The sequence below is a fragment of the Schistocerca nitens genome, chromosome 3 (assembly GCF_023898315.1).
Source record: "Schistocerca nitens isolate TAMUIC-IGC-003100 chromosome 3, iqSchNite1.1, whole genome shotgun sequence".
Classification (NCBI taxonomy): Eukaryota; Metazoa; Arthropoda; class Insecta; order Orthoptera; family Acrididae; genus Schistocerca; species Schistocerca nitens.
Window position 1 is genome coordinate 507623655 of NC_064616.1, and position 22577 is coordinate 507646231.

The 22577-nt window shown below is 46.5% G+C and overlaps 1 protein-coding gene across 1 annotated transcript in view; it reads left to right on the forward strand.

Annotated features, from left to right (window-relative positions):
• The window catches only part of LOC126249311 (aquaporin AQPAe.a-like), a 52556-nt gene that overhangs the window by 21737 nt on the left and 8242 nt on the right, over positions 1-22577 (forward strand). Inside the window, exons 3-4 of the mRNA XM_049950965.1 lie at positions 9058-9201; positions 11226-11435. Of these exons, the coding sequence (XP_049806922.1) occupies positions 9058-9201; positions 11226-11435 (354 nt within the window). The remainder of the gene's footprint in view (positions 1-9057; positions 9202-11225; positions 11436-22577) is intronic.

Sequence of the window (22577 nt, forward strand, 5' to 3'; positions counted from 1 at the left end):
GTTTATTGAGAACTTAATGCAGAGGTCACATCTGAACTGCTCATAGTGCGGTTTGATAGCATTACTATTTTAAGAAATATTAGTATGTTGTACGTATGATAATTATCAAATGTCTATCAATTAGATCTCAATATTTCATGTATCATAAATTCTGATCCCGTAGAGTAGAAACGTTTATTCCAGTGGGCAAGACAAGAACGTGGACGTGCAGACTAGATACTATGTACAGTATGTTCGCCATAGCTTTGTGGCTGACCACGAAAATAATTTTCAGGCTTCTCGTAAAAGAGGTCGCCGCCACCCCAGTCTTAGCCACTAACGAATCACGGAAAACTGAATTGGTTTTCTATGTAAAAGTGGTTTCTATTTTCAGGTAAGTTTTAAGCTAACTTTGAGATACGTGGATTGGTCTCGAGGGGGCGCATCTACCACTGTATGCAGCGTGTGGTGAACCCTTCCTCTTTAACCAGCTCACTCTTTCATCCCTTTCCTGTTTGAATCGCTCTTAAGTGCAGTATCTCCTTTTCTGCCGCATTTCCCTTCTTGAGGTAGCACTATTAAATAGTGGGTGCTTCTTAGGGCTTCTCTGCAATGAAAACGACAGCTGTGGGTGGAAAAATTCGTCTCTCACGCAGAGGCCCAGGTGACTTAGGCCCCACCCTCTTTACTTAGGCGACCTCACCTTTTATTATAGAAAGTTCAAAGAATGTTTACTACTGTTTCGTAGGTATAGGGTCGTAGTAAAGTTAAAGTATCTAACGTTAAAGTTTCCAGTGATGGAAACATTCAGAGGTATCAACGGAGTTGGGCCTATCTGTTAAGGAGCTTGTAGTGAGAGAGTTCATGGTGTTCGTCCTTTTGCACTAACGATACAAACTTAATTTGTCGTCTGATATAGTCATATGCTCCTGTAATTTTATGGCATCTGTACATCTTACGGCGACAGGTCTACCTGCAGTTTCTCAGAAACTAATTGGGTGGTTCCTTGTTCCAGTGTATGATCTGCTGCCGCTAATTCAGTCACCTTGTTCAGGCGACGATTGCTCTTACCTTAATAATGGTGGGCGTTCATCCTTTCATCCTTCTTGTAGTTACGTATATTTTGCTTTGGACCACGTCACCCATAAAATCGGCAGTTAGGCAAATACAAGCTCTGAAAGCTTACCTTCTAGGCCAGCCAAGTTTTGAGCATTCTCGCTTTTTACTGTTACCTTCTGGGTAGAAGGTATTCCTTACTGTGAGCCTGTCTTCACCTTAAATCGGTTTGGTTAGAGGTGGAAATGCGGCACACTCTACCAATCCCTACGTACCGGTCCGATAAAGACACACGCACACACACACACACACACACACACAAACTCTGCTCTAGTTTCTGACAGCCGTCAGTAACTCAGGATGCTCCCTATGGAAAGACTGAGCACCTCGTTGAGTCCCTTAGCCGTCAGATACCGACGAAAGGTAAAGAAAATTATTAAATGTACACAGAAAATCGCAAGGCAAAAGCAAACGACCAATGTTAGAGGCGTTTCTAGCCGTAAGACAAATAAGAATGAGCGTACAAAATCGTAATTGCTCACCAACACCCATGTGGACAAAACTCCTTCGGGAAGGGGTTGGCACGTGAAATTTTGTAGAAGCGGTCAGAGATAACGTCCTAAACTTCATAACACAGATAATGCCGCCGCCGCCGCCGCCACCACCACAACCACCACAACCACCACTCTTCGGATTTCACGTTGTATTCATCTGTATATTCGAACGGCTTGTTTTTATGCGGAATCAGTTCTGATGGGCTCTGAGCAGTCTTCCTTGAAAGGATGTTGAAGAAAATTTTTGTGGTTCCATTTATTCTTAAATTTCACTACTCTTCAGTTGCGATACAGTTTGACGTTTGGACACGGTGCGAAGATTTAAATGACGATCTAGACAAAGGGTATATCGGAACTGGCAGCGAAAGCAGCTTACACTCGATCTGAAACACAAATTCGCAATTACATGGGAATAAAACACTCCGCTGTGAAAGTTCTATTACCGTCACGTGAATGGCTACTGTCACTGATAGGCAGTAAGGATTTAAGAACAAAGCGCTGCAGTGGTGAGTACTATTGAGCGCATAGCTCCCCGACGTATCATCACATTTTAACAAAACGAGAAAGTTGTTATCGTGTGGACAAGGGAGCGATACAATGTAGACTTAAAAGCTTATAATTAAACCAGTAGCTGTTACATCAAAACCGCTAAAAATGAGGCAAAAGTTCGCTTTTAGATTAAGTCTTTACTCTACGTAAATATCAAAGAATAAGAGCAACAAATGTTCAGTCTTTCACGATACTGCTAGAAAGGAGAGCAATGTGCTGTACGCATCCTCAGCTGTCGACCTCTCTCTGCTGCAGACAAGTAAATCCCATATTTTGAATATAATTTATATTATTTGGCGTAAAAAACCTGATTGTGTGCTAGATTCCCAGAAAATCTTCTGGTACCTTGGAGATACACAGATCGCGACCAAAAGATTCGCGATGCCCAAGGACTCGAATGGACGAGCCGTGCGACCGTCCTCCAGATATAAAACAAAGTAATACTACAAGATGATACCCTTCTATTTTATTCAAAACTTAGATATCTCTGCTACATTTCTTTAGCTGCAATGAGCTAAAATCCCCCCCTGCGGGTCCGGGGATTAGAATAGGCCCGAGGTATTCCTGCCTGTCGTAAGAGGCGACTAAAAGGAGTCCATCCCCCTCACGGGGGTAGTTAGCGCCTGCGTCCGGAGACGGACGGTTTCACGACCTATAATCGTGGTCTATTTGGTTTTTCCTTCTCGTTTCTTCCTTCCTTTTGTTGGTTCCTTTCTTTGCTCTTCTCCACTTCACTGTCTTCCTTACTTTTTCCCTTGACTTCTCCTTGCCTTCTCATTGCCTTCTTCTCCTTGCCTCCTTCTCCTTGCCTCCTTCTCCTTGCCTCCTTCTCCTTGCTTTCTCATTGCCTTCTTCTCCTTGCCTTCTCTGGTCTCCGCCTCGGCGTTTGAGACAGTCTGTCCTCTTTCTCTTCCTTCTCTTCTTCCTTCCTCCCTGTGCGTGTCTGAAGGCCGACCCACGCGTTCGCACGCGTAGCCGGTGACGGGGTAACGCGTAAGTCCCCGCCCTGGGTAGACATGTAAGGCACGCGCGTACCCCCTGGTAAAGGCCAGGCCCGGGGAGGGGTGATTGCCTGAGCTGATACCTTCTGACCATGCCGATTGGTCCCTCCGTCTGTTTCTCGGGAGGTGTGACCTGAGGTGTAAACATTCACCTAAGGCGGGAGTGCCCTCTGAGAGGGTCCCCACAAGGAAGGAGCGCGCCATCGGAGACGCTGGCAATCATGGGGGATTCCTCCGCAATGGATTCTACTCCATCGCTTTCGACTTCGACCCACAAACGGAAACGTGACCAGCCAACAGTGACAAAAATACTACCGCCTGCCCCACAGTTCCTCGTAGTTTCTCGATCTGAGGACGGAAAGGATTTTTCCTCTGTCAACCCTTTCGTTATCCAGAAGGGCGTAGATGCCATAGCCGGATCTGTCAAATCTTGTACCAGGTTGCGTAACGGTACCTTATTACTAGAAACTGAGAGTGCCTTTCAGGCACAAAAACTGCTTCGGGCCACACTCTTGTACACGTTCCCTGTCCGGGTGGAGGCCCACCGCACTTTGAATTCGTCTCGTGGTGTAGTCTATAGTAGCTCTCTCGACGGATTGACTGACGAGGAGCTTCAATCTTTCCTCGCTGAGCAGGGCGTGACGGCTGTCCATCGGGTCATGAAAAAGGTCAACAATGACCTTGTACCGACCCGGACACTTTTCTTAACCTTCGATAGTGTTAAGCTGCCATCGCGCATCAAGGCGGGCTACGAGGTTATTTCTGTTCGCCCCTATGTCCCGACACCTACGCGCTGCTACCAGTGTCAGCGTTTCAATCACACTCGACAGTCTTGTTCCAATGCGGCTAAATGTGTCACTTGTGGCAGGGATGCCCATGAGGGTGACTGTCCACCTCCGTCTCCTCGTTGTGTGAACTGTCAGGGTGACCATGCCGCATCCTCCCGCGACTGTCCTGTCTATAAAGAAGAACGCTGTATCCAAGAAATTCGGGTCAAAGAGAAAGTGTCCACCTCGGCTGCTCGCAAGCTATTGGCTAGTAGGAAGCCCACGCTGCTCCCAGCGGGGAAATACAGCACTGTCCTCGCCTCTCCTCGGACTACCCGGGAGGTAGCAACCCAGACATGCGATCTGACCTTCAGCACCACGGTCGTCCGTTCGGCCAGTGCTAAGATCGCGCGGTCGACGTCTCCTCTTCGTCCCATCACCCCACAGACACCAGCCCCTTCATCAGCTTCTGCTAAGACGAAGACCCAGAAGTCAGATGCACGGGCCTTCAAGAAGGAACCGTCCCGTGCAGACTTCCTACGTACCTCGACCTCCCAGCCTTCGTCCGGTACTTCCACCAAACGACCATCCAAGAAGGCTAATAGGAAGCACAGTTCTCCTTCTCCGCCACGGCGCATTTCTTCTCCTGCGCCACCCAGCGGTTGCCGCCCCAGGCCGTCAACCCTTTCGCCTGGCCGCACCGCTGGTAGCCGAACATCTGGCCGTTCACCGGCGGAGGAAGCTCCCCCTCCCGGCCATCTTCCCAAGATGGCCGATGAACCTATAGAACCAATGGACGATGACTGTCCGCCTACTGATAGCGGCGGCAGTGCTCGCTCGAAGCCAGGCCCTCAGCGGCCTTCGAGGTGACCCCTTCTCTCATCTTCCTTTTCTTCCGATGGCACTTATTAACTGGAATATTCGCAGCGTTCGCTCCAACCGAGAGGACTTGAAGTTGCTGCTCCGCTCGCATCGTCCGCTCGTCGTAGCCCTCCAGGAAACGAAGCTACGCCCATGCGATCAAATTGCCTTGGCACACTACACCTCTGTGCGTTTTGACCTACCCCCTGTGGTAGGTATCCCAGCTCATGGAGGGGTTATGTTGCTGGTCCGGGATGATATTTACTACGATCCCATCACGTTGCACACCGGCCTGCAGGCAGTTGCCATCCGCATTACTCTCCCCACTTTTACGTTTTCCTTTTGTACCGTTTACGCTCCGTCGTCATCTGCCGTTACCAGGGCAGACATGACGCAACTTGTTGCTCAGCTACCTGCACCATTTTTGTTAACTGGAGACTTCAATGCCCACCATCCTCTTTGGGGCTCTCCAGCATCCTGCCCGAGGGGCTCCTTGTTAGCAGACCTTTTCAACCAGCTCAATCTTGTCTGCCTCAATACTGGCGCCCCTACTTTTCTTTCGGACACATCTCATACCTATTCCCATTTAGACCTCTCTATATGTACTCCCCAACTTGCACGCCGGTTTGAGTGGTATGCCCTTGCTGATACATATTCGAGCGACCACTTCCCGTGTATTATCCATCTCCTGCAGCATACTCCCTCTCCGTGCTCCTCTCGTTGGACCATCTCCAAGGCAGACTGGGGGCTCTTCTCTTCCAGGGCGACCTTTCAGGATCAAACCTTCACAAGCTGCGATCGTCAGGTCGCACACCTCACGGAAGTCATTCTCTCTGCTGCTGAATATTCCATCCCTCACCCTACCTCTTCTCCACGTCGCGTACCGGTCCCCTGGTGGACCGCAGCATGTAGGGACGCTATACGTGCTCGTCGACGTGCTTTACGCACCTTTCAACGCCACCCTACAGTGGCGAATTGTATTAATTATAAACGTTTACGTGCTCAGTGTCGTCGTATTATTAAAGAAAGCAAGAAAGCCAGCTGGGCTGCTTTCACAAGCACCTTCAACAGTTCTACTCCTTCTTCTGTTGTCTGGGGTAGCCTGCGCCGGCTATCTGGCACTAAGGTCCATTCCCCAATTTCTGGCTTGAAGGTCGCGAATGAAGTCCTTGTGGCCCCTGAGGCTGTCTCCAATGCCTTCGGCCGCTTTTTCGCCGAGGTTTCGAGCTCCGCTCATTACCACCCTGCCTTCCTCCCCCGCAAACAGGCCGAGGAGGCTAGGCCACGTGACTTCCGCTCCTCGAATTGTGAAAGTTATAATGCCCCATTCACCATGCGGGAACTCGAAACCGCACTTGGCCGATCACGGTCCTCCGCTCCAGGGCCTGATTCTATTCATATTCAGATGCTGAAGAACCTTTCCCCTGCGGGTAAAGGTTTTCTTCTTCGTACATACAATCGCATCTGGATTGAGGGACATGTTCCCGCATGCTGGCGCGAGTCTATTGTTGTCCCGATTCCTAAGCCGGGGAAGGACAAGCACTTGCCTTCCAGTTATCGACCTATCTCGCTTACCAGCTGTGTCTGTAAAGTGATGGAGCGAATGGTTAACTCTCGCTTGGTTTGGCTGCTCGAGTCTCGACGCCTACTTACCAATGTACAATGTGGATTTCGAAGGCGCCGCTCTGCTGTCGACCATCTGGTTACCTTGTCGACCTTCATCATGAATAACTTCTTGCGGAAGCGCCCGACCGCGGCTGTGTTCTTTGATTTGGAGAAGGCTTACGACACCTGTTGGAGGGCGGGCATTCTCCGCACCATGCATACGTGGGGCTTTCGCGGTCGCCTCCCTCTTTTTCTTCGTTCCTTTTTAATGGATCGACAGTTTCGGGTACGTGTGGGTTCTGTCCTGTCTGACACCTTTCGCCAGGAGAATGGGGTGCCACAGGGCTCAGTTTTGAGCGTCGCTCTCTTCGCCATAGCGATCAATCCAATAATGGATTGCCTCCCAGCTGATGTATCAGGCTCCCTTTTCGTGGACGATTTTACCATCTATTGCAGCGCGCAGTGTCCACGTGTCTTGGAGCGCTGTCTTCAGCGTTCTCTTGACCGTCTTTACTCCTGGAGTGTCGCCAATGGCTTCCGTTTTTCTGCCGAGAAGACGGTCTGTATTAACTTCTGGCGCTACAAAGAGTTTCTCCCACCGTCCTTACGACTCGGTCCCGTTGCTCTCCCACTCGTGGAGACAATCAAATTTTTAGGCCTTACCTTTGACAGGAAACTTAGCTGGTCTCCACATGTCATATTTGGCCGCCCGTTGTACCCGTTCTTTAAATGTCCTCCGTGTTCTCAGTGGTATGTCGTGGGGAGCGGATCGAACCGTCCTACTTCGCCTATATCGGTCGATCGTCCGCTCCAAGCTGGATTATGGGAGCTTCGTATACTCCTCTGCACGGCCATCCATCTTACGCCGCCTCAACTCCATACAACATCGGGGTTTACGACTTGCGATCGGAGCATTTTATACCAGTCCCGTAGAGAGTCTTCATGCTGACGCTGGCGAATTGCCACTCACCTACCGGCGCGATATTCTGCTTTGTCGGTATGCCTGTCGGCTACTGTCAATGCCCGACCATCCTTCTTATCGTTCCTTTTTTGACGACTCTCTTGACCTTCAATACGGGTTGTATGTCTCTGCCTTGCTACCCCCTGGAGTTCGCTTTCGTCGCCTCCTTCAACACCTTCATTTTTCACTCCCTGCAACCTTTCGAGTGGGCGAGAGCCGCACGCCACCTTGGCTCCAGGCTCAGGTCCGCGTTCACCTCGACCTCAGCTCGCTCCCAAAAGAGGTCACCCCCGGTTCGGTCTACCACTCCCGTTTTTTGGAACTTCGTTCGAAGTTCAACAACATGACTTTCATTTATACAGATGGCTCTAAGACCAATGACGGGGTCGGGTGTTCCTTTATTGTCGGGGCACAAAGTTTCCAATACCGGCTCCATGGCCATTGTTCGGTCTTCACAGCTGAGCTCTTTGCCCTCTACCAGGCTGTTCTGTACATCTGCCGCCACCGACATTCTGCTTATGTCATCTGCTCAGATTCCCTGAGCGCCATCCAGAGCCTCAGTGATCCGTACCCGGTTCACCCTTTCGTACACCGGATCCAACGCTCTCTTCAGCAGCTGGTGGACGTCGGTACGCCGGTTAGCTTTATGTGGGTTCCTGGCCATGTCGGTATCCCTGGGAACGAAGCTGCAGATGCCGCGGCCAAGGCTGCGGTCCTCCAGCCTCGGACAGCTTCTTGTTGTGTCCCTTCGTCCGATTTTAGCAGGGTCATTTGTCGGCGCGTTGTGTCGCTGTGGCATGCCGATTGGGCTGCACTTACCGACAACAAGCTTCGGGCCTTAAAACCTCTTCCCGTGGCTTGGACGTCCTCCTCACGCCCTTCTCGGCGGGAGGAGGTCGTTTTAGCAAGGTTAAGAATTGGACACTGCCGGTTCAGCCATCGCCATCTGCTGACGGCTGCGCCGGCGCCGTTCTGCCCATGTGGGCACTTGCTGACAGTTCGTCACATTTTAATGTCCTGTCCCGATCTTAAAACACTGCGCCTCGATCTTAACCTGCCTACTACTTTAGATGCCATTTTAGCGGATGACCCACGAGCAGCTGCTCGTGTTCTTTGTTTTATCAATTTGACAAACCTCGCTAAGGACATTTGATGATGTTTTTTAATCCTATGCCTGTCAGTCTGTCTTTTATTGTGTTTTCCCTTTTAGTTGTTGTTGTCAACTTGTGCCTCGCGGTGCATTCTTAGAGTAGTCAGGGCGCTAATGACCATTGAAGTTGTGCGCCCGAAAACCACAAAAAAAAAAAGAGCTAAAATCAAATCATACAGAAGTTAAGGCAATGCGTTTTTATTTTCCCCAAAACTTCAAAATTCTTGTAATGTTTAAATAATTGTATGCAATGTAGTATGATGGATAACTACAATTTACCGATTGAAAATGTGGAAATATGTATTGAAGAAAATAGTTCCTTAACTCGCATAAGTAATTCACATCGGCTGGAAAGCTGTTGCACAGCATAGCTACCAGCATTTGGCGAACAGAAGTCATAGACGACTCGCCACGGAATGCACAGAGCACGTCTATAGCAGCGAAAAGGTCAATGCTTTCCTGTAACTCCGATATTTCATACCGGATGAACCAGGACACATACTGACCAAAACCACACTGCAGTAAGGTAGTGATTACCAGCTAACGTGTGCCAGTGAGGCCTGCTTTGTTTCAGAGTCTGGGCCATGTCAGCGGCGCGCACGTGAACCCGGCGGTGACAGTGGGGCTGCTGACGGCCGGCCACGTCTTTCTGCTGAGAGCCCTCTTATACGTGGTGGCACAGTGCGCCGGCGCCGTTGCTGCAGCCCTCGTCCTAAAGGTAAGGATGCGTGCGAGTTGCCGGTTGGAGACTCAATTTTTAGGCAGTATTCAGATGAAGAACGTCAGTCAGTGCATGAGCGTCCCGTTAAATATAACACCATTGCCACAACATACCTTAAATATCACCTTTATTCCAGCCGTGAGGGAAATATTAGATCAGAGGTATTCCACAGCTGATTAATTGCAGGAAGCAGTGGCTAACATCTTCAGATGCTGCAGTAAACATAATTCGCCACCAATGTCCACAGGTACAATAGTGGAAATTACGTGTTAGTATCGTCGCACAGTGTTCACAATCATTGTAAGCTTCCATAAATGACGCTGATACGATGTACTCATCTACTACTCAATTCAAGCCTGTAGTGGTAGTGCTACGTGGACATCTGCAATGAAATAAGTACTGGTGTTGAATTTATGGATTAGTGTGTGGCGATGATACTGCCACAGGTATAAATTTAAACGACTGTAAATGAAATAATTAAATGGACACCCCAGATGCAAACAGGCGCTAATGTACTTCATTGGGAACATGTTGAAAATGTGTGCCCCGACCGGGACTCTAACACGGGAACAGATACTACCGTCATACATAGTTAAAATATGGCTTCCCGGCCATTCACCTTGTGCGAACGCGCACACTATTCCCGAACTCGTACGGTACTTGGTAATCTGCCACGAATAATGAGTATCATGGGCAAACATCTATTAGGCGCACTACGAATGTAGTGGTGTGGACATGTTGGGAATGTGGGTCTTACGGGGAGCGTGCAGGCACACTATCCTCTGTGCCCTCGGTGGGTCAGATCGATAGCATCTGCCATGTATGCAGGAGATCCCGGGTTCTAGTTCCGGTCGCGGCACACATTTTCAACATGTCCCCAGTGAAGTACATTAACGCCTGTTTGCAGCTAGGGTGTCCATTTATCATTTCATTTTCAGCGAAGCTGCATGGTCATCTACGGTAACCGTTCTTTCGAGAACAGATAATACCGTCATATATAGTTAAACGACTGTATCTGAAGAGATCAGTAAAATTGAACTGGTTACTAAAACATATTACTCAGCAGCTAAAGGTTTAGGACAATGCCATTCCTGCAATAAGGTATCGGAAAAACTGCAAGTCAAAAATTACTAGAAATAGTGTTGAGAAATGAAGGGTAAAGGCTTTCGCAGTCCTCTCCGTGCCTCATTTAATCTCGAAACACCGAAATATGAAGTCGGCGAAATTACTACAGACATGTAGAGTGAAATACACCAGTAGTCTTGAGGATGGTAAGAAAAGTAACTCTCGGATATCTCACATATTTGACTAATTTGCCAGGAGCAGTTACAGTAACGTATTCCATTGTTGCAAAGTGCCTAATGGGAGGTAATACGAGGCATAAGTGTATTTCAATAGTCATAAATATTGGCATACACAGAACTATATACCCTCCTGCAATGTTCAGACGTGTATCCCAAAATACCCAAAGGGAGATGCAGTCTGTACTCGATAGGCAGTTACTCTGCAGCAGCGAAGACTGAAGTTTCACTTCAGTGATCTAACGTAGAAAACGGAGGTCGTGAGTTTCTGCTATCCTCGATACACCCTGAAGTAACGACTGGGTGGTACACAGGTCTTTATGTGAAGTACACGCAGAGAAACTTTCCTTTACAAAAGGTAGACGAAGAGCCCACACATTCCGTCCAAACTCGCCTGCTAGGTAAAAATGCAGAAGACCCTCTTGTGGCGCGCTATCAGACACAATTCTGACAAGAACTGTAATGCCGACTTCCTTTAATCAGAAATAATTCTGATACATTGTTACTGCCAGACCCAAATTTCATTTCTTCAGTAATAGCGGGAAAACACCCTGTCCTAGGACCTAGGATAGGGTATATTCAAGCACTGTAAAGTACTAGTTACCTTTGTGCCGCATTCAGTTCAGAGAAAATATTAAGCGTATAACCTACATAAAAGCCTAGAGATTAAGCCCTAAGTGTAATCGGAAACGCTAGCAGAAGGTATACGTAATGTTTCAGGCACTGACACCTGAAGAGACTGCATCCACTTTGGGCTTGACGGCGGTGAGCCCACACCTCACGCTGACGCAGGCAGTCTTCGTGGAGGCGATAATAACTTTCGTGCTGGTTATGACTGTGTGTGGTGCCTGCTTCGGGGAGAGCGCGAAGGCGGCGAGTGGTGCTCCCTTCGCCATAGGCCTATCGATAACGGCTTGCCACCTATTCGCGGTAAGTAAAATAGCATGCACCTGCTTAACTCACTTTCAACAGAGGAGGGAAGACTGACCCATGCGTGATGCTCGCTAATAACGCAACACAGTAAAGTCAATACAGGTTCATTTTAGGACTACTTTCTCGCCACTCAACGAATGGGGCATATTGCGCAGAGTTTAACTAGAATTTGTCAACAGTTCCAAAATGTTAGTTGCCGTTCTGGTTTTTTCAGCCGTATTGGGACGAAGTACCAGTGCCTAGTCAGAGAAAGCACTACATAAAACGAGTGCAAAATGGAATTCTACTGGACTTAAACTAGTTCTCTCGAACTAGGAAATGACTTAGCTCAACAAGAAACGAATGCAAGAAACTCGGCGAAACAATTGAAATAACTAATAGTGAAATGTCTGCAGGAGACGCTATCCTCAGTCTCGAGGAAGACGTAAGACTAATTTATCCGAAGACACAGCGATAGCTGCAATGGCAGGAACATTCTGGCCGGATCCATACACTAATATTGGTGTATTAAAACTAAAGATGGAATTGTAACTTTACAAATAAGTTCCTGCTCATTTCAATTCGTACTCTCCTTAATGCACAATTTTTGATGTTAATAACGAAAATTGTCCTACCTTTAGCCAGGTTCCACTGAACTCGGCATTCTCAATGAGCGTTCATTCTGCAAAATATTAAGACTTAGTGTGGACATAAGGTTACGCACTTCGTCTAACAGTCACCACGATTTGCTATTACATCCAGGTGCTAGAGTACTAGACAAATAAGACTACTACGGTTATCTCAAACTTAATGCAGTTACTGTATAATCACGAAGAAGCCTGCAGTAAACTCCTTACTTAATTGAGAAAATTCTATAAATACAGGAAGGCATATTGATAAAAGGTAACTCGGCAAATGAAAAAAAGTGCTGCTGCCATCTATCCTTCACTTAAATCACGTGCATGTGTAAGATAAGCAGCTTTAAGACAATTTCGCAAAAAGTCCGTGTAATTACCTAGATAAACTGAACAACATTTTCCAATTCAAAATAGCAAATATGGAACAGTTCGTGGAATTCGGCGAAGCCTCACTTAAACCCACAATAAAGTATTGGTTCCAAATGTAAGAATCCCTTCGGCCAAAAAGTATCAGAGTTGATATTCCTAGAGATCAGACAGCTAATGGCGACATATGCAAGACTTAGAAAGTAGTTCAGCTGTGGAATTCGCCAGCGACCGTGAACACGGTTCAGTGCCATGTCAGCAATGTCAAGCTAACAAACGTGCAGCAGTAAGAAACATTCTGCTCTGTAGACGTTACTGAAGCACTGCGTTACTAATTGCTGGATCTGAATTACGAAAAGTTCCAGCATGTTCTGCACATAACAATATGCATAGTATGTCAGGTCTTAATATAACAAACCATAACAAAAGTTACAGCTTAATACTCAAATCAGAAGCACGCGGGTTATAATGCTGCAGAGTAGAAAGTACTATTTTCTGGCTAAAGCTGCGCCCTGCTTTTCGGCGCAGTCATAATTCTTATGTACAAAGGCAGCTTAAGAATAAAGGAACGTTTCCTATATTATCGCCAAAGGGTGGATTTCCCCCACAAATTGCGCCCTGTGGTCTCACTAACAGTGTAGCTGGAACACAACTCACAGTAGCATGAAAAGTGAAACTGATAAACGGCACTTCTTTTAAATTTCGTCCATTTACTGGTCACATATCGGAATAAAAATTACGTGTTGATTTCAAACCTTGATAATATTCCTGTATTAGGTCAATTTTAATTCATAACTGGAGTTACTTTAAGTTAATTGTTGATAGTTTCACCTCAGTTGGGGCGAATCCGATCACCACTGTATTTTGCGTGCAGGAACGGAATCGGACTTCCAGTGGAGTAAATCTGATAAAGATTCTGATTTGAAAAAATATATTGCTGTATTTCAAGAAATTTTAAAATTTCTAAACTAATTTTTACAGGCACATTACACTTCAAATTTTTGCTACAAAAACACATGGATTCACAAAATGCGACAACATTGTTGGATATCATCTATACCTTCCAAAATTCACCTCGCCTTCTGTGTTTTGGAATAACTTCAATAATTTGGCTCCTTATACCTCAGTTGCATCGTAGACATGTGGAAAGGCAAACATTACCACCGAAAACATTCCTTTTTTCAGAAATGTTGTTTTAGAGGTGCTTTAAAAACCTGAACCTTCTTCTGTAGGAAATTTTACTGTCGTGAAAGCATTCCCTTTACATTCCCTTTAAATTGGTGCCAATCTTCCCTTGTCCATTTCTTCATTCTCTTTTGACTCTTGCTACTCCAGATCACGGTTACATGTTCCGGATACTTACTCCCTGCTTGCAGCCCTGTAACTAAAATTTTCATTGAAATCGCTGATAATTGTTCCTTTCTCTGGAGTTTGCGTGCCTTTTCTTTTGTTTGATTAGAGCGAACGTATTCAAATTGCATTTCAAAGGCTGCTGCTCAAGGAACTTCACATGAGCTGGTGCCATGTGCATTGTTATCGGCTGCTTCTGGAATCTGAAATGACTGCATCGGGACAGAAAGGAAAAATTGCTGCATTCCTGACTCAGATATAGTTGACTTAGACGTGATAGGTATAGTCTCCAAGGTTTTTAAACAACCTTGGAAATTTAGAATTTGGCGCCACTCTTCTTCCAATCTTCTTAATTCTCCATGCAAGGTATGAAGGTTAAAAAGGCCACATAAAGTGGCTGACAAATGAGCAGAATTAAGTAATAAAAGGAAAAAATTAAATGCCTTGTTCTTGGCGCAGTTTCATCACGTTATGACACGACTCGACAGATTGTCACCTACACCTACTTTAAGTCCATCTAATTGCTGGGTGGAAGGCAACACAATTTCAACAAACAATTATTGAAGCACTGTTAGGTCAAGCCAACCACTTCGATTCCTGTCACAACCTGCACCAGTTTTGTCCCTTCAAAGTATTGTAGAGGTATTGTTTCGTACAAACTGTTAACGGTAGGACTGAGCCGTCAGCAGCTGCTACTGCCATCACACTAATAATTGACTTAAAACTATCAACTATCCTGTAAAGATGTCTTGGGCCTCGCTTCACTTTCTCATTTGTCCAGGATCGTCCCAAAGTTAGTCTAGTCATGGTTCATAATGTTCCAGGAAGGGGCACCACTCAAGATCACTTCATGTTTCTTAAAATAATTGCTGTTCCTCGGGTAATTGCTGCCTTTGCCGTCTTCATTTTCGCTTAATTTTTTCAGATGTTACCCACCCGTACCCAGGTAGATTGTCCCGAAATCTTTCTTCAATCCTCCCTGCTCGCTTGAGATTCGCCTGTACAAAGGCCCTAGCATAAGTATTCCTCATAGGGAAACCCCCATTTCGCACAACACAATCCTTCAACCAGGCTTTTTTCCTCAATGTTGGTTCACGCTGGTTGGCCGCCTATTTTGTATTCGTACCTTTCGTTTAGTGAGTCGTGTAAAATTTGATAAATGGAACTGCGTATTGCATCTGAAGATCTCAGGATGCTTAATTTTCCTGACTACAGATTTCACAGCATTTCGAAGAAATTCTGGTTTGTAGTTAATTTCTGTATTGGTCCCAGAAAATATTCGTATAATCGAATGATAGGATTCGCCTTAAATGCAATTTTGTAATTAGGCCTGTATAGTAAGCAGTATTAGCAATGAATAAAAAACGAAACTGAAGGTTTTGACGTTCATATGCGAGCAATAATATGGGAACTTGCCAGTTCCGTCGGAAGTAAGACGCCAGCACAAGTTTTCGCACTGTTGCGGTAACCGCACCAGCGTACCACGAGACTCGCACACCTGACAACGCGATTAGCTCGTTGCGCGAACTCCAACACGCCACTGTTCTTGACAGACTACGCAAGAATTCACGGCAATGGTTAGCTACAATGTCGTTAAAATGCTACGCTGTTAAAGACGTGGAAAAACCGGTAAATGATCCGATTGACACCACCTGATCGGTTTCATCTCATTTCACAGTAACATACTTTAGCAATCGAATGATGCATGTAGTAGTCAGAGGTTAAAAAGCGGTCATATTTGGAAATTGTAACCATTTGCTTCCAGGCCAGAAGTTACCGAACAATCTCGTCACGAAAGAGATGCACGACAATATTAAAGCATAAATCCCTTAGTGGCCTTCCAAATGACTCGACGGCTGCAGTGAAGTAACAATAGGGATAGACGGTTGAGTCCATCCCTGCAGTGTTCAATATGGAAGTTCCATTTTGAAAGTAACAAAACACTAAATGCCGTGAATGTTTTTATTGTCCCCTGTTTGCCGGCCGAAGTGGCCGTGCGCTTCTTGGCGCTGCAGTCTGGAACCGCGAGACAGCTACGGTCACAGGTTCGAATCCTGCCTCGAGCATCGATGTGTGTGATGTCCTTAGGTTAGTTAGGTTTTAGTTCTAAGTTCTATGGGACTAATGACCTCAAAGTTGAGTCCCATATTGCTCAGAGCCATTTGAAGCATTTTTGTCCCCTGTTGTATTTTTCACAAAATTAGTTTCTCCTCAGTTTTATCCTTTTTCTTCCGAAATTTGTGTCCCATAACGTAGGTGTTGATTTTGGTGTCCTTGTTCCTGCCTCCACACTAGGCACTCTCTCCGCCTTTGCCTATATTTTGTCTGGTCTGCAGTTCGGTGTTCCCTTGTCTTCCCCTGGTATTGACCGCGTTGTAGGGTGATAATGGTGTGGGTGTCAGGACGGGTCGGTGGCACAGTTTCTGGGGCACCCCTGCTCTCCCATTTCCACCCACCCCATCTTGTTCTTTCCTCGTCTTGCTCGTCTAACGTACCTTTCACCTCTGTTTGCCTGTTATTCCTGCCACTTGACAGTGCTGTTCGTTGTTCATTCTTTTTGACATCTTAGATCGTGAAATGAGGATCTCATTGTTTGGCCCCTCCCCAATCACCCAACCATTTATTTTCCGAATATAAGCTTCATCGTTTTCAGTACTTACGCCAAACCGATCATTTACTATTTTGAATTCGCATTAATTCCGGAATGTCCTGCTTTTGACAAGTGTGGAAAATAGTTAACAAAATTCGTTGGAATAAGAATTTGAATAAAGCTGAAACGATTCACACAAATAACCTTCAAATAATTGTTAAACACTTTGCACTAATTCTTCATGCAGCAGTGGCACCAGAATTTTATAGCTATCTACCAAATTTTGTGTAAAGCATGAGAATTGACTTACCAAGGGATATAAAATGAGTTAGCTGTTGTGACTGCTTGAATGACTTGTATTATAGGTACATAAACCACTTAATCGCTTTCCTGAAGTCGGTATCTGTTCAAATTTGAACGTGGATACCTTGTTGTATGAGAAACCTGCTCACCTTCAAATACACACCCAACAGTGACTGGACAGGTAGATAGGAGTTGCCATTCCTTCGCGTCGGATTCAGAAGATCCATGGCGTAACAAAAATCAGTTTCTGCAGTTCAAATTTAATGCTTACAATCGTGTCCGTCATGGAATAGCTACTGCAAACCCTGCCTGTTACAATGAGTGTACTCAATACCATTTTTCTGGAACAACGGCGTCGTCGAACACTTCATCTCTAGTCCTCTGAACTAAGTCTAACAATTAGACTGATAATTTCGTTCGGAGGCTATGGCGGCTTCAGTCAAATCCGATACGCGCTTCTCAACCTTTTTCCTAACTGTGTCCACCTGTTGCTGGAGCAGCCTTAGTGCTGGCAGGTCCACTAATTAGCCAGGGAATCTTATGGGCAGTCTGTCGTACGTGTGATATCAGCGCAACAAATTCATTTATTCCAGTACAAAAGACATCAAAAGAATGAGAAGACAAAGGGTTCTGAGGTAAACGTTGAAATGGAAGTCTGATCACCTAATTAGTAAATAGCTAAAGTTATAAATTACCTTTACTAAACGTCTACCTCAATTAACGTAATTTACTGATCATGATTGTACGTCATTTACTCTCCATCACTTCCAGTAAACTTGATCAAAGTATGACCATATTACTGAAATGGCTGAAATGAAGTTAACTGAGTTGTATAGCACCGACACTGTCACGTGTTTGGTGCTACATAAAATTAATGTTCATATGAGTACTGTCAAAACAGATGCCTCATTCTCGAAACCTTGCTATGAACTAGAATCGTGCATTTCTGGAGTTAAATAATAAAAATAGTCCGGTGCTACAGGTTGTGTGCAATGCCTAGTTCCATACACTGAGATTTCTACCCATTGAGACATTAGAATACACACTAAATACGTTCACTTAGTGTATCTCAAGCATTAATGTAGTGCTGAGCTGAATATCTACTTTTCCTTCCAAATTTTCTTCAGTTTACGGATATGCTCATCTAAAAGGTTTAAATGGCCCAAAATATTAAACGGAATTAACTGTGCAGGCGCATTGTGCTTAGTAAGGACAAAAAGGCTATGAAGGTATTTTCTTAGAGATGTAGGCAGTCTCGTTGCATTGCAACGTGGTCACGGTAGAACATCAACGCTCCGGCTCACTGGGTCCCAGTCGCTGAATGTAACACTTGGACCGATGTTCTTAGGCGTTTGCCCGTACATGGTAACAAATTGAAAATGGGCTGCGTGTACTGCTTAGAACACACATATCAGTCCATATTTCTCAGGCAACGATCTTGAGTGACAGGCAAGCTACAATACGCTGAACAGTTCAACCATTTCAAAAACAAAGCTGTGGTTACGTTCTGTCTGGCTGGACGAACAACATACATCAATACGCTATAAGATGGCTAATGCCTGCAGCAAAATTTTCATTGAGGAGCAGAAATATTCATCTGTACGATGTGTCAGTGCTTAAGCAGTCTCGGTAATTAGAATCCATTCTCGGAGATTGGCCAGCGAAGCGGGATCCCGCTCCAGAAGACCAGTGTTGCTGCTGTAGTGTCGGTTCTAATGTTGCGGCGATCTCCAGGCGACCGATCAAATCAGATGAGAGAGTTTACCAGACAGCTGACCTGGTAGGACGCTCAGCTCTTACAGGCCTCGACATGCACTGGATCGATGTTGTAGAGACTAAGGTTTTCCGAAATTGCTCCTCTGCACATGTGTAGCCTTTCCAATAAGTTACTAGGGCGTAAATTACGCATTCCCATTTTCCCTAAATTCGCAGCCTACCCGGCCGCCCAGTCTTAGCCTGGATATTCTGTACACAACCACTGTAAAAAATACTTTTTCTTCTGTTATCACTAAGAACGGCAGTGCCGAAGCTGTGCTGTGCGAACAAATCTTCGTTTAACATTCAGTAATTGGTTTGGAAGTGCGCTGTTCTAGTGAGACTCCAGTAACCTAGTCAGATACCGTGATAGATGATCCCATAACTGAACGAAATGAAACACCAATCTTTCTATGAGTTAGCTCCCTAGTACTCAATACGTAGCATTCAGTAAACGTCGGATAGTGTTAGCATCATAAACGACTGACACCTGCCGTCGCGTAAACAATTGGGCAGTCATAGTACTATTATTAATCCACTTTCAATCTGTTTAGAGGGAACTTAACGTAAACTTATATCACATTAAGTTTCGATTTTACTTATCAAATAGAGGTTGACATAAGCAGTCGCTGCGGACTACCTTAATCTTAACGTAGCAAAAAGATAAGTTGATGTCGAAAAAACTAGGTCTCAACGTCACATAGGTGACAGCTGTAAATGGAAATAGTTCAACCCCATTGTGATTACACATTAATGCATGTGTGGCTTAGCAATTAAACAAAAGCGGAGTTCAACAAAACGTTATCGCCACGTATTGTCTATCACAATAAACTTTAAGGAGAAATTTACCTTAACATTAAAAGAAACTTAAATTAGTGTTTGCCACTAAGTCATGCACACTTAATTACTTCGAAATGCTGCAGGTACGCAACATAAAAACAAAGCGTATCTGATATAAGATAGTCATCCAAAATACATTTTGCTGATAATACTTAAAACTACGTCGTGGTATCTAGCATCCCCGCCAATGACGCTGTGTACTTCATTAAGCTAAAACGCTAGGGGAAGCAGGGCATGGATGTCGGAGTTCTGTAAGTTATCTGTTGAGAGCGATATAAGTTCCCATGTTCTTTCTGGTCATTCCCTACTGTTCAGTTTTAGCCATCATTCGTAAGATTTTTATAATTTTCAGATACAAAAATCTGGCCCCCTTGAGGGTTCAGTTCTTTTGAGAGTTCGTGAGTACTGCTCACAGGGCCCCAAGCTATGGCAGCCCATTCTCCCTCCTGACTCCTCTTCGTTCACCCTGCCCTCCTTAACTATCCTCGCTCTTTCCCCGTTGTTCCCTCCTTCCCCCCTCCCAGTGTTCCCCCCAGGGGGTCCACAACTCTTTTGTGGATACATGCGTGGCGAGCACGGGGCCCCGAGCCATTGCAGCCTTCTTTCTCTCCAGGGCTGCATTTCCTTTCGCTTCCCCTCCCTTCCCCTCCTTGCTCCTTTCCCCTCGCCCTCTCCTCTCCTTCTCTTGGTGTCCTTGCTTATGTTGCCCCCGCTATCCTCCTGGTTCTGTTGTTTTCCAATTTGGCTTTTATGCATAATCATCTCCCCCTTATGGCATTCCTTGGTCCCCCTCTGGGGTTTGACCTCCATTACAAAATTTCTGCTCCGTAGTGTGAGCCATTTGGGGAAGAGCACCTTACCTAGTGTCTCCGACGTGCGCCCTCCTAGTACATTCCACCTTTTCTTTCATGTCGTTGTCTGATACTAGGGTGCATAGCCAGCACGGTAGCCAGCCAGTGTGGTGGGGTCGCTATGTACCCTTTTGGTTGAGCCCCCTGAACACACAGGGATCACACTTCTGATATGAGCTGTGACCTCCTCATGCATGCCTTGGAGTGGTTGCTCGTCATCCTGGAGCATCAGAACTCCCGGCAATGGCCACCGTGCCAGACAGCACTTGCTGTGGCTGGGTGGCGCCCGTCAGGAGAGCCCCTGATTGGAGTGGGTGGTATCAGGGCGGACGCTATGCAAATGAAACGCATACGTGTCCAGAACTCTGGCCGTTCTTCTGCGGCCGTCTCTCTGTGTGGAACTGATTCCTCAAGTGCTGCTTCTCTTGCCCCTTCAGCCTTCCCTTCCATGGCTACCCCCTGGGAAGAGGGTCAGGCCCGTCGGCTAGGGGCAAAACCTTTCCCCCGTTATCTAGTTTGCACCAGGACTGATGGAGATACTTTCACCAATACCACACCTTTATTCTTTGTGGAAAACACTGAAGACAAGTTTGGCGAAGTGGACTCCCTGAGCAAGATGTGGTCGGGTTCGTTGCTGATCAAAACTGCTTCAACTGCCCAATCTGCGGCCCTTCGTGCCTGTACCCATCTTGGCACAATTCCTGTGTCCATTACCCCCCACCAGTCTCTAAATATGTTGAAAGGTGTGATTTTTCACAGGGACCTCGTCCTTCAAACTGATGAACTTCGGGACAATCTCGTACGGCGGGGTGTTCACTTTGTTCGGCGTGTTCAGAAGGGTCCTAAAGACAATCGTATTGATACTGGTGCCTTTATCCTTGCCTTTGAAGGGGATACCCTCCCTGAGAAAGTTAAGATTATGGTCTATCGCTGTGATGTGAAGCCGTACATCCCACCTCCTATGAGGTGTGTTAAGTGCTTGCGTTTTGGACACGTCTTCCCGCTGTTCACAGGCCCCTCTCTGTGGTGACTGTGGACGTCCACTCCATGAGGGGAGTCCCTGTGTTCCCCCCTCCTGTGTGTAAATTGTCATGATAGTCATTCTCCACGTTCACCAGAGTGCCCAGTATATAAGATGGAAAAAAGATACAGGAGTGAAAGTCCCTCGATCGTTTAACCTACACAGAGGCCCGTAAGAAATATACACAAATTCACCCTGTGTCCATGACATCTACTTACGCCTTGGTTACATCTACACCCCTTCCTCCCCCTTCCTTAACCCCATCCCGGATCCCTCTCCCCCCCCCCCCACTGCTCCCACACCTCCTCGGGGCGCTGCTCCCCCTCCCCAGCCGGAGAAGTTTCCTACTCCTTCGGAGTCTGCCGGTCAAGGGCGCCTCTCCTGGGATGCCCCTTCCCGGCACCTTCCAGGCCAAAGGTCTGCTGCCGCGCGACGACCGCGAGAGCCGCGCTCTGTCGGCCCCCAGGTCGCCCGGTCTTTCTGTTCCTGATCTTGCCGTCGCACTTTGCAACACTTCGAGAGGCACCCATCCGTAGCCTGCCTCACTACCTTCAAACGCCTCCGCGCTAAAGCCAGTTATTTAATCAAACAGAACAAGCGGATATGTTGGGAACGATTCGTTTCTTCCCTTGGTTCTACTGTCCCTCTGTCACGGGTATGGGCTGAACTTCGCTCTCTCCAAGGTTGCCATCGGCCGTCCACCCTCCCAGGCCTTCACCTCCCAGATGGCATTTGTATGGACACATTAGTTCTTGCAGAACATCTTGCACTCAGTTTGCAGTGGCATCAGCGTCAGCCTCCTATCCATTTGCTTTCCTTCACCGAAAACAGCGGGCTGAAGCTTCCACCTTATGTTTCACCCCTTGTGAGTCAGAATCGTACAACGAACCTTTTACTGAATGGGAATTTCTTTCTTCTCATGATACGGCCCCTGGCCCAGATTCCATTCATAACCAACTGCTTCAGCATCTCAGTGCTCCACAATGGCAACATCTTCTTTGGGTGTTTAACCGTATCCGGCTCCAGGATGACTTCCCTTCTCAGTGGAGGGATAACATTGTGGTTCCTGTCCTTAAGCCTGGTAAGAACCCCCTATCTGTTGACATCTCTCGGCCGATTAGTTTGACCAATATTGTTTGTAAGTCACTTGAACGGATGGTAGCCTGGCGGCTCAATTGGGTCCTCGAATCTCGATCTATTGTCCCCTTACCAGTGTGGCTTTCGAGAGGGACAGTCTCCAATCTATCATTTACTTCGCTTGGAATCCGCAGTTCGGCAGGCTTTTTCCCAGCGCCGCCATTTGGTTGCAGTGTTTTTTGACCTTCGCAAGGCCTATGACACGGCCTGGCGCCATCACATATTACTTAACCTTCATCAGTGGGATCTTCGGGGCCCACTCCCAATTTTTATCCGCCAGTTCCTGTTCCATCGGTCATTCAGAGTTCG